The sequence below is a fragment of the Sitophilus oryzae genome, unplaced genomic scaffold (genome assembly GCF_002938485.1).
Source record: "Sitophilus oryzae breed Bouriz unplaced genomic scaffold, Soryzae_2.0 scaffold_41_pilon_pilon, whole genome shotgun sequence".
In the NCBI taxonomy this organism is placed as follows: Eukaryota; Metazoa; Arthropoda; class Insecta; order Coleoptera; family Curculionidae; genus Sitophilus; species Sitophilus oryzae.
The window spans coordinates 3,822,533-3,840,889 of record NW_022146996.1 but is presented as its reverse complement, the minus strand read 5'-3'; the positions used below and the strand labels follow the sequence as shown (position 1 = coordinate 3,840,889).

The following is an 18,357-nucleotide window of genomic DNA, read 5'->3' as shown; positions in this document are numbered from 1 at the left end:
GCGTATCGGCGTAACGGCGTAATGACCTTGAATAGATTTCCAGTAATTCTATTGGCTGAAATTTTTGACAGATGAATTTGACAGATAAAATTTCTGACAGATGAATGTTTCATCCAATAGAATTACTGGAAATTTATTCAAGGTCATTACGGCGTTACGCCGATACGCCGTTTTTAGGATAGTGTGGCTGCACCCTGAAACTTACATAAGTATACCGGGTGCGTCTCAAAAGTGGCTCACCTCTATAACTTTTTTATTTTATCAGATAAAAAAACGAGATTTGGTATGTTAGTATATGACAAATTAGAATTGATTAACGTATTGAATTGTTTTAGTCACTTCCTGTTTCACCGGAAATTACTTATAATCTAACCTAACCTAACCAACTTAACCTAACTTTTGATTTTTAAATGCCCCCCTAGGTATTTTTTTACTTTATTTGACAGAAAATGACATTTTGAATAGAATGACATATCATATGTCAACTTTTGACATTTTTGCTTAAAACAAAATTAAATTTTAAAATTCAATCTAGAGTACCATGCCTGTGCTAAAAATTAGTGATGGGAATAATCGAATTATTTTCACCATCAAATAATTAGTAATAATTCATATTTCACAATCGAATTAATAATTCGAATTATTTAGTAGAATTATAAATTTAACCTAAAAATAAATTCGTCCCAGCTAATAGTGGTCGGCTAGGGGCTATTTTAAACAATTCGCAGAAATCTGAACCATTGCCATACCTATATTCTATCATTGAATAAAGAATAAAAAAAAAATGATTCTTTATTCAATGTATTCTATTAACTGTGCCGAAGCCGTTTAATAAATTAAACCATAATTTATAGTTTTAAATTTAAAAGTGCCGAGTTTATGATTGTTATTGTTATGGCCTTTTATAAACATTTCAATTCCTATTGAAAACCTCCTCTCTAAAATAAAAGCTTCTTCTAAAACGATATAAGTATGTCCTTGTTTACGTGCGGTTCGTATTTCTTTTTATTTTATCAGTGGCAATTAATAATTATTTAGATAAAAGAAGAAAATTAATTTTAGTGTTCGGTGAAATTTGGTGAAATGGAAATGAACCAAATAATAGTAGTATTCTTTCGTTCTGAACGAAATGAACATTTTCACTTAAACTGATTTATTCCTACGTGGTATAGGAAATAACAATGATTTCTGGATTTTTCTATATCGGATCGTTCCTTTCTTTGTCGATTCCCTTTATAAATCAGTTTAAGTGAAAATTTTCAGTTCGTTCAGAACGAAAGAATACTAATTACTAATATTCGTCCATAAGAGGTTATGTTTTATGTTCATTTGTAATTCGATTACCACAGATATAATATAAAATACTACTAATTTTTATCTCGATTATATCGAAAAAGATAATCGAATTAGTTAGTTTTAATTTACTATCGAATTAGTCGAATTATTTAATTCGAATTTTCCCAACACTACTAAAAATACTAATTTTTAATCAAGGAGCCTTGGAAAAATATATTTGATCGTCTAATGTTATTCAAATAAACCATATTCAAAAATGTCAAAAGTTGACATAATATATGATATGTAATTCTATTCAGAGTATCATTTTCCGCCTGGACCAAGAGGAGACAACCTCACTAAAAACCTAAATCCTACGATGGCGGGGCCAGGTCAAAGGGATGCGTGGCTAGATAGAGGACTAGCCATTACTGGTCTCAACCTTGGGGCATCAGGGGGCACCCCATTGTATTTACCCCTTACTTCTACATGCGGGGCTCTGTAGAAGTGGACTGACTATCCCTAGCGACTCGTGGGAACACTATGAGATCCAGAAATAACAGTAAAAACACCACCGGAGAAGCTGTGGGGAAACCCCCTAGCGACACTGGGAACAGGAACAATGAAAGTTCCAAGGGGTCAAACCCCCCAAAGAAAACTACAGGAGAGGTGGCTGACACTTGCGCGGGACCGTCCTGCGCTAGTGGCACTCAAGCTACCACCTCCTTTAGCAAGGGTCGGGAGCTTACCTCTAAACCCAACATCCTTTCTCCCTCCCCCCCCATGCATGGGATATCCCAAATAAACCTGCACCATGCAAAAGGGTCTTCCGCTACAATAGCAAGACTCTTTGAGAAAAATCATTATGCAATGGTACTAGCCCAGGAACCATGGGTGTATCAGGGACAAATTAGAGGTTTGTCTGGAAAAAATTCAAAGGTAATATATGATAACAGGCAGGAATTTCCCCGAGCCTGTATTCTTATAAGAAAGGACATTAACTACACATGTGTTTCAGAATTTACAACCCGAGATCTTGTTCCTATCATGGTTCAGCTTAATATCGAGGATTCAGTAAAGACATCGTGATTGCCTCTGCTTACTTTCCGGGTGACGGGGAGGCACCGCCTCCGGAGGTACGGGAGCTCGTGCAATTCTGCAGCCAACGGCGACTACCTCTGCTATTGGGATGCGACTCCAATACACACAATGAGGTATGGGGAAGCACTAACACTAACACTAGAGGTGAGTGTTTACTTGAATTCCTCTTAGCATGCAATCTTGAAGTTCTCAATTATACGTTTGTGACAAAAACCCCCACGTTTGTGACAAAAACGCGGGCAGAAGTGTTAGATTTAACAATCGGGAGTGCTGGTGTAATCAGTTACGTGAAACAATGGAGGGTCTCACGGAACCCTCCCTATCAGATCACAGAATCATCGAGTTCATATTAGGAGGAATCACACTCCAAACAGAAACTCGAAGGAATCCAAGAAAAACAGACTGGGACATATATAACTCCAATCTCGTAGACAACCTAAACCGTATAGATGCAAGTAGGGCCAGAAACCATCTGCATCTAGAATGGTACGCAAGGGAAGTCAGCGGTGCAATATTGGATGCATATGAATCTAGTTGCCCCGCAAGTAAAGGCATACAGAAAAGTAACAACAAGCCCTGGTGGAACAAAAAGTTGGCCAAACTTAGATCGGAGGTCCGACGACTTTTTAATAGAGCTAAATCCAGTGGCGAATGGCAGCTCTACAGCGAGAAATTAACTGAGTATAAGAAGGAGATAAGAAGGGCAAAGCAGTCTGACTTTAGATCCTTTTGCGAAAACATCACTTCTACTCCTGATGCAGCTAGATTACACAAAGCTATGGCCAAGAGTGGATCTATCCCCAACATGGCACTTAAGAAATCTGACGGAAGCTACACGGAGGGAGAGGAAGAGAGAGCAAATCTCCTACTTTATACACACTTTCCAGGTAGCATACCTATTGATACTTATGTAGCTCCCACTGAACCTCACAATCCTTGCAGGGAAGATTGGGAAGTGGCCAAGCTAGTAATAACAGAACAAAAGCTGAAATGGGCGATCGACACCTTTCCTAGCCCTATAAGCAGCAGGAGTGGATGGGATCTTTCCTGCCCTTCTAAAGGAGGGTCAGCAAATAGCTACTCACCATCTACTAAGCATTACAAGAAGCAGTCTAGCGATGGGATATATACCAACCACATGGAGAAGAGCAAAAGTAATCTTCATACCCAAAATAGGCAAAACTGACTGGACAAATCCCAAGTCATTTAGGCCTATTTGTCTCACATCGTTCATACTAAAAACGCTGGAGAAAGTAGTTGACAACCATATTGGAGAAAATCATCTAAAGGTTAAACCACTGCATGATAGTCAGCATGCATATAGAACGGGCAGATCCACAGAAACTGCTCTGTACCAATTAACGGAGCTAATACAGACAAGTCTGGATAGCAAAGAAACAGCAATTTGTGCCTTCTTGGATATTGCGGGGGCGTTTGACAATATACCACATAAGGTGGTCAGGCGATCTCTAGAAACAAGAGGGGTGAACAGAACTATTATTCGCTGGTTTTGGGAAATGCTGTCAACACGAACAGCAGAGGCTCAGATGGGCACCAAAACTGTAGCTGTTAAAACAACGCAAGGAACTCCACAAGGTGGAGTAACCTCCCCTTTGCTGTGGAGCTTGGTAGTGGATGAACTACTAGACGAATTAACTCTAGCGGGAATACACTGCATTGGGTATGCAGATGACATAGTCATCATCGCTCGGGGGAAAAGGCACCCTGTGTAATATTATCCAAAGACGACTCCGTATCACTGAGAGATGGTGTAGGACTGTCGTGCTGAGTATCAACTCAGACAAAACCGCGATAGTGCCATTCACCAGAAAGCGAAGTCTGAAAAACTTGAAAAGAATTCAACTAGATGGAAAGGTAATACTGCCAACACAGGAAGTTAAATATCTGGGAATAACCCTGGACAGTAAACTCCTGTGGAACAGGCATATTAAGAACACTACCAGCAAAGCCATAAAGGCTCTCATGATATGCAGAAGACTGGCCGGAAATAGATGGGGCTGCTCCCCTAACACTTTGCGCTGGATGTATACCATGATAGTAAGACCCATGATTACTTATGGAGCAGTTGCCTGGTTCACAAAACTAGAGCAACGGACGGCAAGGCTAAACTTGTGCAAAGTCCAGAGACTAGCATGCGTTTGTATCACAGGAGCCATGAAAACCTGTCCAACAGCAGCAATGGAGGTCATTCTAGATCTAACACCACTGCACATTGTCATTGGTAGAGATGCCCATGCGACAATGATTAGAATGGTCACTAACGGAATTAGAACTGGGAGAATTGTCAGATCAGGGGCTTGGAACACCCTCAAAAAGGAAATACCACTCCTGAAACTCCCAGTGGACGATATGCCAAGAACGTACAACTTTGAGAAAATCTCAATGTAGTATTGAACAATAAAAATGATTGGAAGAGCGAAACGCTTGCCCAGCAGTTGAAAGACCATACCATAACTTGGTATACTGATGCTTCCAAGACCAATACGGGAACAGGGATCGGAGTATTTGGGCCGAGAGCTAAATACTCCGAACCAATGGGCACTTACCCTAGTATCCTACAGGCAGAAATCTACGCTATCGAAAGATGCGTACAACTTATCTTAGATAGGAACTATCGGAAACAAGAAATAGCCATCTTGTCTGTAGTCAAGCAGCGTTAAAGGCGATCAACTCATTATCAATCAATTCGAAATTGGTCAAAGAATGCATAGAGAAGCTGAATAAATTAGCAAAGAAAAACAAAGTCCTCCTACACTGGGTACCTGCTCACCAAGGGATAGAAGGCAATGAAAAAGCAAATAATCTAGCTAGGAAAGGAGCGAACACTCCACTAACTGGACCAGAACCGTTCTGCTTTCCAAGTGGTAACCAACTCAAGGCGGAACTCAAGAACTTGGAAGATTCCATCCGCAACCTGGAATGGAAATCTTGCAATGGTCTAAGACACTCGAAGAAGTTTCTGGGGGCTTATGATCAAGAAAAATCACAGATCTTCCTGGGTCTGAGTAAGAACAATCTTCGGATTGTCACGGGGTTTAACAGGACACTGTCTCCTCAATGAACACCTCAGTAGATTGAAACTAAGAAGAAACGGCGAATGCAGATTCTGTGGGGAAGATGGTGAAATACCAGTACACCTCATCACTGAGTGCGCCGAGACGACAACCATTCGTGCCATGAACTTTGGTACGACTGATATTGGAGATGGAGAACTACCCTCTATAAAACCGTCCCAGATACTGGCTTTTGTCAAAGCCCTGGGACTGTATGATGAGTTATGATTCAAGAAAGGGGGACACAATGGATCTGTAAGGTCGAAGTGATTAACCCCCCTCCCACTCATTCTAAATTCTAAAATTCTAATCATTTTCTATCGAATAAAGCAACAAAACATACCTAAACAAACCGTACCATTCAAAAATCAAAAGTTATAGTTATTTCCGGTGAAACAGGAAGTGACAGAAAACAACTGAATACGTCAATCAATCCTAATTTGTGTCATATATTAATATACCAAATCTCGATTTTTAATCTGAGAAAATAAAAAAGTTATAGTTGTGAGCCACTTTTGAGACGCACTCGGTATATATTGTCCCCGGATTGTCTTTAAAAGAGGAAAAACTTTTTTATTATTGATATTTTGAGGAAAATGCAATCTTTATAAAAAAATTTCCTTGTTCTAAAATTATACCTACCGTCTGTACTATTCCAAATTTCTATACCGTTTTAGAGAAAACTAAAAAAAAAACATGAAAATGTAGTAGATATTCTTTGATCTTTGATAGATTGTTATTGATAGAATTTTAATTTAAAGTCACACTTTTTGCTGTTTTAAATTAATTTAAAATAATAATAAAAATCTATCAAAGAATGAAATCGAATTTATATTACCAGAGAAACGCGTTTTGATATTTAGAACTTTTTTTCATAACAAGGGCACAAATTACCTATAACAGATGCGAAAGAAAGCGACTGCATCGGAAACCGCTCGGCAAACCCGACACGCCTATTGAGTGGTGTAAATACACCAGTCGTTTAGTCCGGAAACCTATGCTGTGTCGTATTTGCTTGCTGGAATGACATAGTGCGTGGTTATATGTTTCTTTTTAAAAACGCGTGTAGGATTTTTGTTGAACTTTTGAACTGTTATTTCTAAGTTTTGGTAATTTGTATATCTTATTTAAAATGGGATGCAAATGTGTTTATTTATAAGGAAGAAAAAGATATTTATAGTATAAAAAATTAATTTATTTAACAAAATTTAATTAAAAATGTGACAAAATAGTTACCTTTCTATTGGTTCTATCGGACTTTTTTCGACTATATAAATCTTTATTTGTAAACTTTAATACATCAAATATTTCAATCTAATAAATCATTAAATGATGTAAATAAGAGGAAATTTCTCACATGGGTGGTCAAATTTTATAGTTTTCATTATATCAAACAGCCTCTGAGAAATGTTTTCAACTCAAAATGCCTTTAATTATGTTTGACTACATCATTAAAAAGAGTCTTCAAATACATCAATGTGATATTTGTCTAAAATTTGCAAAAGAATCCGAATCTCTGGATAACTCGAAATTATTTACCCATTTAAAAGCCTTTGATCATGAAAGTGGAAAAATTTGTTCATTTTATTTACAGGCTGGAAAATTATTTATATTAAATTTTGATGAGTTTTGCACTGAAGAAAACATTAGAGGCTGTTTGATATAATGAAAACTATAGAATTTGACCACCCATGTGAGAAATTTCCTCTTATTTACATCATTAAATTATTTATTAGATTGAAAATATTTTATGCATTAAAGTTAGTACAAAAAATAAAGATTTATACAGTCGAAAAAAGTCCGATAGAACCAATAGAAATGTAACTATTTTGTCACGTCTTTAATTAAATTTTGTTAAATAAATTATTTTTTAAACTATAAATATCTTTTTTTTTCCTAATCTCCTACGAGCTGATATAATATGACGAGCAATCTATTAAATTACTGTGAGATTATACAGAAAAGTCCACAGACTTCGAGACATAGGAAAATCAAGTCCAGTTAGCGTGTGTCCAAATTTTGACAAGTTTTCAAAAATTACAGTTTTGTTTAGACTGACATTTAATTTCGCCTGACTTCTCGGTGAATGATTTTATGGGAGTACATACAATCTAAAATTTACGGCCATGAAGAAATTAAAAACTTGGAGCAGTTAAGACAGAAAATATTTAATGCCTTTGACACTGTCACCCCTGATATGTTATCCAATGTGTGGAGGGGATTTTATGATCATTTGGGTTATTGTTTAATGCAAGAGGGAGGCACTTTTGAACAATTTTTGTAATTTTTTAAATTTCATTATCCTGTTTTTTTACCGTTTACCCATTACCTACCTTGACGGACATGGGAAAACGGAGGTCCTTTTCAGGACCGCAAATATTCTGATTGAGAAAATTGGTAACTTTTTTTTGGATTAAAAAACAAAAGTTGTTAATATAATATCAATTTAAAAGGGTTTTAGTAGTTTTAATACACACTATGATATAAAATTTATTATTATTATAATGTACATTATTATACTATTGTTCATTCAGGAAATGGCACTAAGGCCCAATTGCAACAATGATTTAAATTTTTCTTAAAGATAAGTAGAGCTTAGAATGAGCTGTATTTATATTTACTTTAATATTCACCTTAAATGAGGGAATTTGACTGATACAATTTTTGAATTTGAATTGTTTTTAATGATACTAACAATTTTAGTTCAATTTTTAATAAAATTTATTTAATATTAATAGAAATCCAAGAGATTTGAAACCTCTTTTAGCGATTTATAACATTGTCAAATGAATTACAGGTGCCCTTATTTTCTATGAATATCACACAGCTTTTTTCATAGTCGCTGCAGTTGCTATAGCTATAAAAAACTAATTTTTTAAGGTGTGAAAATTGCGACACACGCTAAATGGACTTGATTTTTCGTATGTCTCGAAGTCTGTGGACCTTTTTGTATGCCTCGATAACATATTGGTTTGGTCTATGAACTCTTTCTGAAGGTCACAGAAACCTGAACGCGTAATTCGGTGTTCTTTCGCATCTGTTGTAGGTAATTTGTGACAAGGGGCTGTCCTCTGCCGAAAACATTGCGACCTGTGAGGCCTGATTTTTAGGACTTACGGATTAACCATTTTAGAACAAGCAAAATGAAGAATTCATTTTTCTCAAAATATCAGTAATAAAAAAGTTTTTCCTTTTGTAAAAACAATCTTTTTAAATTTTAATGACGTATATCAAATGATTGCTTTAAAATATTATGCAAAAAATGTATAAAACTCAAAAAAATCTAATCATTTTATTTTAAGAAAATAGTTACACTGAAAACACTACATACAAAAAATATGAAAAAAATAATAATTCAAAACTATACTTATAGTTTTAAATTTATAAAAAAATCCTTTTAAAGAAATATAATCAATTTAATAGTTTATTCTTTTTTTTGCTAGTTTATATTTCCTTTTGGAGTTTTAAGGGGCCATATTTCAGAAACCATACAGTGTTTTATAGTGTTTTAAATCATACCATAAAAAATATAGACTAATCTGTTGAAAAAATCTACAACTTTAGCTTGACTTACATACTTACCTTGTATATACATATACACGGTGTAACGCTTCATTTAAAACATCGAAATTAGTTGAATAAATTAGCGAATTCAATTATATTTAAGTGTATATTAACGTTCTCTTGACAGATTTTGACACTAATTTTGACGCGCTAAACCGTTACATTGAAATTAGAGGAACAAAAGCTTCATTCACAATTCCCAAATAGTGGAATAAATTAATGTCATTTTGGCCTTTAATTATCATCCGTCAAGACAACATTTGATTAGACATCAAATGTTTATTGTTTTATAAGCTAAATATTAAGCTTTCCTATTTCCCATATTCCCTAGGTTGCTAGGATATTCTATTAATTTTAATTGTTTTTTAGACATTGTGAATGATCGTAAACTAAAAGTATAAAGTGTAAAGTTTTATTCAGAACCTCGCAATTAATGTATAACTTAGTGGTTTTAATTAGCGTGGAAGTTTTTTCCTTTAATTTCAATATAAGCATTCAGAAGGTCAAAATTAGTGGTACACATTTTCAATTAGTAGAAAAAGTTATCAAAGTTTTGACTTTTTTACTAATTATACTCCAAAATTTGCGACAAATATCATTTTTGATTATATTCCGTCAAGAGAAATTGTAGTTAAAAATCAAAAGTTGATTGTTTTATAATCTAAATATTAGGCGTTCTCTACGGATACAACTGACTAAAGCTTGATTTTCATGTATCCGTTGTCCGACGATACGTTGATACGATATTAATTGGTTGTATTTAAAGGCTTCAACTGGTTAACCGTTTCTAATCAATCGAAGTCTTTAAATTCAACCAATAAAAGTAATATCGTATCATCGTATCATCGGACAACGGATGCATGAAAATCAAGCTTAACGCAAGCTGTTGCTAGGATATTCTATTAATTTTAAGTGTGGTTTTTAAACATTGTGAATGATCTTAAACTAATAAGTGTAAAGTGTAATTGAAACCACTAATTTACTCCTCTAATGAGGAAAATGTATGTTTTTAAATAATGGTTTTAAAAAATAGTTTATATAATTACAAATTGAACAAAAAAAATCTTTGATATCGGTTAAGAAATGCCTCTTATATAAAATAATTAAATATTGTTTATTTAAATGGCCGGGCAAACGCTCTTTAGCGGGCCCTGCCGCTGTGACGTCACCAGCCGTTCTTCTGATTGAGTGGAGCCAGACGCGTGTGTATTTTACACAGTTTGCTTTTAAACGCTGTTGAATCCGAATCAAAATTTTAGTTATTTGTGTTAATTAATTCATAATTAGTAATTAGTGATATTTATAAATAGTAATGAATGAGCGAAAACAGTCGGGAAGTTCTAAAATTACTGCATGGTTCCGCTTTGTAAAAATACTACTTACTATACTTTGTAAAAATACTAATACTACGCCAGACAAGATATTCTTTAGTGTACCAAAGAATGATGCTATAAGAAAAAAATAGTGCAAAGCCATGAGAAAAGATGAAAAGAAAAACGTGAAATTTATTGTTGTGACGATCATTTTGATGTAAGTTCATATATTTATGTATATTGTCTTACATATTATATGAAATTTGAATGTACAGGGTTATTCATTATATTTTGACACCTACAGCCTTAACTGCAAGTTTTAGAAGAAAACATTAAATACAAAAGTTGCATGGTATTTTTTTATGGTTATTTTTCCACGTACATAAATATTTTTCTCTCTTTTCACCTTCTACATAACCTACAGCATTATCTCCATACGTCTCCCTACCTGATCTGAAAAATAAGTTTATAACATTAATTTATAACTATATAAAAGTTCGTAACAATAGGTACCTACCTATACTTTAAATATGCCTCAGTACTACAAAAAATAAATAATGTTACATACCTCTTTGTTTTTTTTTCCTCGTAATTCAGAACCAATAAATTGGGAATTTGTATTTATAAAATCAGCCAACATAAAAGCATCGACTTTTATTGGCAAGTTATCTGATTGGGCTTTTACAAAACCGGAATCTGCCATTACTTTAAAAATGCTCAGAACATACAACACACAAAAATAATAATTGCACAAAAGCATAAAAAGTTCCTTCAATCAAAGCTAAAAGCAACAAAAATGTCTTAGTACGCCACCTAAATACGTACATAAACGGAACATGTCTGGCTGATGCTGGCCATCGCGCGTCGATGAGAACGGCGGGTGACGTCAGACCAATTAAATTGAACAGCTTCTGGCGAAAAATAAAATATATGCATCTTCCTTATTGCGAGGTTCTGAATGAAGCTTAATAATTCAAACCACTAATTTATTCCACTAATTGCGAGGTTCTAAATAAAGCTAAACACCTGCTCTAATTGAAACTACTAATTTATTCCACGAAATTTGAGGTTCTGGATAAAGCTGAAGAGTGCACATTATTTCTCTAATATAATCACCTTTCGTTGGCACCCTGTATACTTCAATTATTGTTATAGGAACAAGAATCAATATAACTACATACATTATTTAGTATATCATAAATCTTAAAGTAAACTAAAGATTTCAGTTAACGTCTCATTTTTGCTGCCAGGGCTAATCTGAACGGGGCCTACTTTATTTAAGCGGAATCCGAATCGAGGTCCTCGACCATATCATGGTCAATGGCCGACTTGGTAAGTGACTAAAATAATAAAAAGTAAAAATAAAAAAGTAAAATCGACTCTTACTCACGAGATATCCGATCTCATCCGGCCTCGAACCGGTCGCGGCGTGAATGAGCAGTGTGTGTCAATAGATTTTACACTTTTGCCTTTTTTTGGACAACAGCACGATACAGAGTTTCGCACCAGTCACCCGTCCATCCACTAGTATCGCCTTGCGTCGCTTAACTTCGGTGTTCTAATGGGAACAAGTGTTTCGACGTAGCTGGGCCGTTGCCCTTCATAAATCTTATTTTCATTTTATATTTTTATAAACAAAAACAAATCTTAGACAACCAAAACAATTCCAAAATAAAATTAACTACAAAATAGAATTTTATTTATAAGGAATAATTTTTACAAAAATGTATGTAAATTACTATTATTACGTTATTAGAAAGACAATAATAATTGTAGAAAATGGTACCTACGACTATATAAATAAACACAAAAATCACTTTTACGTATAAAAATATCTTAATACAAAAATGTTCAAAATAATGTATGAATAATTATAGGCACAAGATACGCCCATCTACTTTTTATTTGCATTATAGATTCTGATTAGTTTCATATCTATCACAGATATGCTGTTAATAGACAAAAACATGAATATAATTAAAAAATGTAAATTGACAAATTATAATAAGGTGCTTAATAATTAAATACTAACATACAATATAATAATATATGAAGAAAAAACGGTGTCCAGTTGGCTTGGAAATGACGATTTCCTATATAAATTTACATATAAACTGACAGCGATTTTCATTGCCAAGGCATCTCTGACGCCGTTTTTTATCAATCATATGGTATATATTTACAGACTATAAATAGCAAAAAAAAATCTAACGGATATAACAAATTTATTTAATCGTATAAATACTGAAAAACTCCTTCAGATTTATTTGTAAATATATCAAAATTTAAAGTTGTGGATGTGCCTGCTTCTGGAACACTATTTGTGTTTTCTACTTGATCCATAGCAAACGAAGCCTCATTATCCTTCCCCCAAATTAAAATCCCTTCGTCGGTAGTTTGATTTGCACTAGAACTAGGCTGTACGATCTCAAAATCGATATTTTTCAGTACTGCAATATTGTTATTTTCACCATGAAGTGTTGCAAGGTTGTTTTCACTATCAACTTTTTCTGGTTCAATACAGTTAACACTGCTAGAAAAAGAACCATAAGCACTATCGGTTTCGGTATTCTGAAGATCATATTCTATTGGAGTAGCCAGTATAGTATTTTCAGTACTTTTAAAATTAAATTTTGGATGTGGCTTATGATATCTAATACTGTCAAAGCTGGGTATCCTTTGTTGCAATGAAGTACATTCAGTAAGAATATCTGTAGAATTATTTTGTGACCAGTTTGTTGGTATTTGATGAATAATAGTTTCCGGCTTATGAATATCACCTACGTCTGGTATAGATTGTTGTAACCGTTCTGAATCTAAATTACCATCAAAGAATGTCAGTGTCGTTCCTTGATTGGACACCTCTTCTCCACAGGTCGTTGGTATCTGGTAACTAATACCCTCAGGGTTGGTTATATGATATAAGTTCAGAATGGATTCTTGAGACGCATGAGAATCCATATCGATATTAGAATTTGTTGTACTTTGAGCCAATTCATTTTGAAAGTTATATTCTGAATGCATTGTTGCTGTCTCTTGACTAATATTTTCAGCATTGAAAATGTTAGAATTGGATGTCGGTTGTTGTAATGGTTCAGAATCTAAATTGATGAAGAGTACGAAAATAATTTGTTTGTTAATTTATGTAGTGAGTGCTCCATTTAGGATGCAATTGATTTTTTTCTTCATTTATAAATAAGGAAAGCACCTTATGGTTTTAGGAACCTTAATCACTTTTTATGAAATCAAATATGCCATTACTTTTTCATGACCATTCTTCTTTCCACGCCTTTGAATAAGGGTGGCTACAACAACGTCCCGTAATCCTGCTGTTAAAACATAACAACTAGTTTTTATATATAAAAACCAGCTATTATGTTTTAACAGGAGGATTACGGGACATCGTTGTAGCCACCCTAAAAATAATAAGAAAGGAAGCTAATATTATCGCCAAGTCGAGCACAGCCGTACCATCCTTTTCTCAAAGGTATTAGCAGCACTTTTGACCAGCCTGTTTTTTCGTTGTGGATAAAGCAAGAATATTGACTGTCACTACGCATGAAGACATACTATAGGCCAGGTTACCAAAATATCTAGTAATTATACCTCATATTTTATGAATCTCTTGTCAATTTTTTTTAATTTCGACATTGACCCACTGATAAATCATCAAAATTCTAAGATACTTCTAGATGTGTCACAAACTTCAAATTTATAATTTTAGGTAGCTTTAAGCTTATAATGGAAGGAAAAAATGAAAAATCTCGAAATATCCTTAAGGATTAAAAGTTAGCTGTCTAGCCGCTACCAGTAACTAACTTTCCAGTCAGGAAAAAGGTGGAAAACTAGAATTAATCGAAGCGGTATCTTCAGATTTTATTTATATATTAATGTATCAACAATAATTCAAGGATTATGATTTTTTTTAGTATGTATTATATATATATATTATGATTTCTTTAATTTCGGATTTGACTCACTGACAGATCATCAAAATTCTAAGGTATTTCTAGATGTGTCACAAACCTAAAATTTCGAATTTTAGGTAACTTTAAGATTTTTATGAATGGAAAGGAAAAATGAAAAATCTTAAAATATCCTTACGGATTAAATTTTGGCTGTCTAGCCGCTACCGGTAACCGACTTTCTGGCGATGGTAATAGGAGGACCGGTGACAGGATTGTTTTGAAAATTTGAATTTTTATATAAAGGCAAAATTTTTATATAAAGGCGATCTATCTAAAATATTATCAGCGTTACAGTGTTGCAGGAACATTTGAAAGTGGTAGAATCTTTGTTATTTTAAACTGAACACCCAGTATATTATTATATTTTTGAAAACTACTCTCACATCTCATAATTTTTTTTATTTTACTAACCTGTACCTATCTCTGATAGTTTGCGAGATTAAAAATAAAATATGTGTAAAATTGATAAAAACATGATTTTGAATAATCTTTTGAATAATTTTGAATAGTAAAATCACAAATTGAACATTTTTAAAGTTGATATTTAGGTTATAGCGAAAGTCGGAAACACAAGTCGTTAGTTTTTATGCTAGTCAAACTTCTTTAATATTATTTTGAATGATACATTACCAGAGAAAAAAATAGGAGGATATTCTAGAAAAAGAAATGAGATCCCATCAAAAACATAGAATGTAAAAAATGCCAAGTCTCACAACACAATTCTTTCACTTTAAAAAGTTGAGAGATCTCATGTAAAACCAATTCAGTTTATTTTATTTAGTCTCTCTTTAAGCACCTATTTAACAATTTTGTTATAAATTGTTATTATCAGTATTAGTCATATTTATTTCTATAATAATTATAATGACTTGGAAATAGCACGATATGATATTATTACTATTATATACTCTTCTTCTATTCTATTCTAATTAAAAAAACATTATTTTTAAGGGCACTCTTAGATTTACTTAGTAATCGAGATGGTAGATTATTCTGTTATACTTATGGTGCTGTGCAATTGCCTAATCATTATAATTATTACAGAAATAAAGATGACTAATATTGATACTAACAATTTTTAACAAAATTGTTGAATAGGTGCTTAATGAGAGATTAAATGAAATAAACTGACTTGGTTTTAAATGAGATCTTACAATTTTTATAGTGAAAGAATTGTGTTGAGACATTTTTTTACATTCTATGTTTTTGATGGGATTTATATTTACATTAACTTACAGAAGCAGAATCGTGGCATCATGCCCCCCATTTTTGACAGATTTGTTTGGAGATTCAATTGACACAGTTGAAATTGATTTGAAATTTTGTGGATTTGTTGGGCTATTCTTATTATTTATTCTATAATTGGTTTTGTTAAGAGGTAATAAATATAGAAGGATATTGTGTTAGAGCCAGTAGTGCATCTAGAGGTTGAGTCCGCGAGGAGTAGTTATCGTTAAGTGAAAATAAACATTGATTTTATTAAGAAGTATTAGTATGTCAAAAGATTAATAAGTGTCTTTTATAATAAAAAAAAAAATTCTTTGCTGACATGCGGAAGAACTGTCATAGGAGGCGTTCCTGAAATTACAAATTTTTCAATGTCGCCTTGTAGCATAGAAACGAAAGGGGGTGTATACAGGTTGTTAATTTGTTCATTACTCGCGGCAAGAGCTTTATGGTTGAAATATGGCAACCTCGGCCCGCTTGTCGATAGACGACGCAACGGGATGAGTCGGCAGAAAAATCAATAATGCATGCGTTCTCAATAGGCAGTGTTGCCATTCTGTTCCCCTATAAGTAACTGTCGAGTTAACAACCTGTATAACAATTTTGTTTTCGGCATTTTGGGGTTCATAAAAAAGTGGTTCATATTTGTGTAAACAGCGATGTTCTATATTTTTTAAAAGTCAATATTAAATCTAATTGCAAACCAAATGAAGTCTCTGATGTATTTTTTTTTTAATTAATAATATTTTTTATACATAACACATACAGTATGTCCCCGGATTCTCTGTACAAGAGAAAAAACTTTTTTATTATTGACATTTTCAGAAAAAATACATTCTTCATAAAAATGTTTCCTTGTTCTAAAGTAGTTAATACCGTTTTTGCTTTTCCAAATTTCCATGCAGTTTTAGCGAAAATTAAAAAAAAAACATGAAATTATTGTTGAATTTTTCAAAGAGTAGATAATATAGATAGATACAGAGATGGCTATATATTATTGATTTCGATTAACGTCATATTTTTTTGCTGTTCTTAGAGTATCAAATTTTCCATCTATTATTACTCTTTCCGTAACATTGAACTAAATAGATTTTGTGCTTCTTGAGCATTTTAAAACAGCAAAAAAATATGATGTTAATTAAAATTAAATCAGTAAAAATTTCCCAAAGAATGAAAAATTATATCATGTGATAAAAAAAACGGCGTCCAGAGGGCTTGGAAATAAACATCAATGACGTTCCCCATAGAATTTTACATATAAAATGACAGTGATCATCTGTTCATAGCCATCGCTGACGCCGTTTTTTTTTTCGATCATACGGTACTACCACAGAAACGCGTTTTGATTTTTAGGACTTCAACACTTCACTTTGGGCAAAAAAATCAAATATATTTTTATGTTTTTTTTTATTTTCCCTTAAACGGTATGGAAATTCGGAAGTATAAAAGTTGATTCTCACTATACCTTCCGTTTCCATTCCATATCCATTCCATATCCGTTCCGTATTTTTTACTGTATTGAAGCTATACGTAAGCTTCCGTTCCATATCAGTTCCATATTTTTTATTGTACAATTTATATCATTACGAAAGTTTTATTTTAAAAAATTGTATCTTTTGAAAAAGGTAATAGACTTAATTAAGAGGTGAAAGAATAAATAAATATCAGCAAAATGTTATCAGAGCTGGTACAAATGTAAGAACTTGACAACGCTGTTTCCGGTACGCTTCAGTCCGTCCGTCAAAAAAATGTATGGAAGGAAAGGATATGGAACGGAAGGGAAGCGGAACGGATAGTGTGCATTGTCCCATTCATTTACATGATATAATTCTTTATGTAAACGGAAGGGAAACGGAAGGGAGCTGATATGGAAGGTATAGTGAGAATCAACCTTAAAAAAACGGGATTAACATTTTTAGGTTTTTTTTTTTCAAACAAAAATTTTTATAAGAATGCATTTTTCTCAAAATTTCAATAATAAAAAAATTTTGTAACTCTTGTAAAAACAATCCGGTATATTTGAATCTTAAAATTATTTTGCACAACAATAATAGTAATAAATTTAAATCATTGGTACTCACCAGGCTCTAAAGCCGACTGCCCATTACGCATACGATTTCCAGTTTTAAATATAGCTTGAACAATATCATCCCTTGATTGTTTCTTAGCAATTACCAAAGCCAATAACACCTTGTGCTAAAATTATAAATAATTCTTCAAAATACTTTTTAAATCTTCGAATATACATATTATTAACTAAGATAAATATTTTTGATTGTTTTGAAAAGTTCACAAAAAATTTAGAAGTTTATACCAAAAAAAATATATTAGTTAGAAAGCTTTCAAAAAAGCTAATAATTAATTGAAAAAATAGTTAAGATCGAATTATTAGCAATGACAAATAATAATAATGAAGACTTCGTTATAGTATACAGGGTGGCGCACCTCATTCGCCTCGGTTGATTATACGAAAACGGAAAGATGTAGAAACAAGTTTTTTTACGGGTATATGTAGAAAATCAATGTGCATAATTTATAATTATTTTCAAATGTACTAAAAATAGGCCATTTGTTATAAGGGTTTAATATGTTTAAATGCTTTGGTTTTTGAGATATTTAAAGATACTTATATATGCATGCTATAATAAAAAAAAGTTTGTCAACACCCTGTACATTACTTTTCAGAGTTAATTTTTGTGCTGACTTTGAAGCCAGAGAAATAAAGATACAGAGGTATCAAAAATTGCTGGTGTATTTTAAATATTTATTTTACATAAAAACTTTGTTATTTCAAATACATCACTATGTATTTTTTAAAATAATTCGAAGCAGATT

General features: G+C 33.0%; 1 protein-coding gene across 1 annotated transcript in view; it reads right to left on the bottom strand.

Moving 5' to 3' along the window:
• Positions 1-12,482: 12,482 nt before the first annotated feature.
• LOC115885767 overlaps positions 12,483-18,357 on the bottom strand; it is a 39,112-nt gene continuing 33,237 nt past the window's right edge. The window contains exons 2-3 of the mRNA XM_030904778.1: positions 17,604-17,718; positions 12,483-13,428 (exon numbers count right to left, since the gene is read on the bottom strand). Coding sequence (XP_030760638.1) covers positions 12,557-13,428; positions 17,604-17,718 — 987 coding nt within the window. The 3' untranslated portion in view covers positions 12,483-12,556. The remainder of the gene's footprint in view (positions 13,429-17,603; positions 17,719-18,357) is intronic.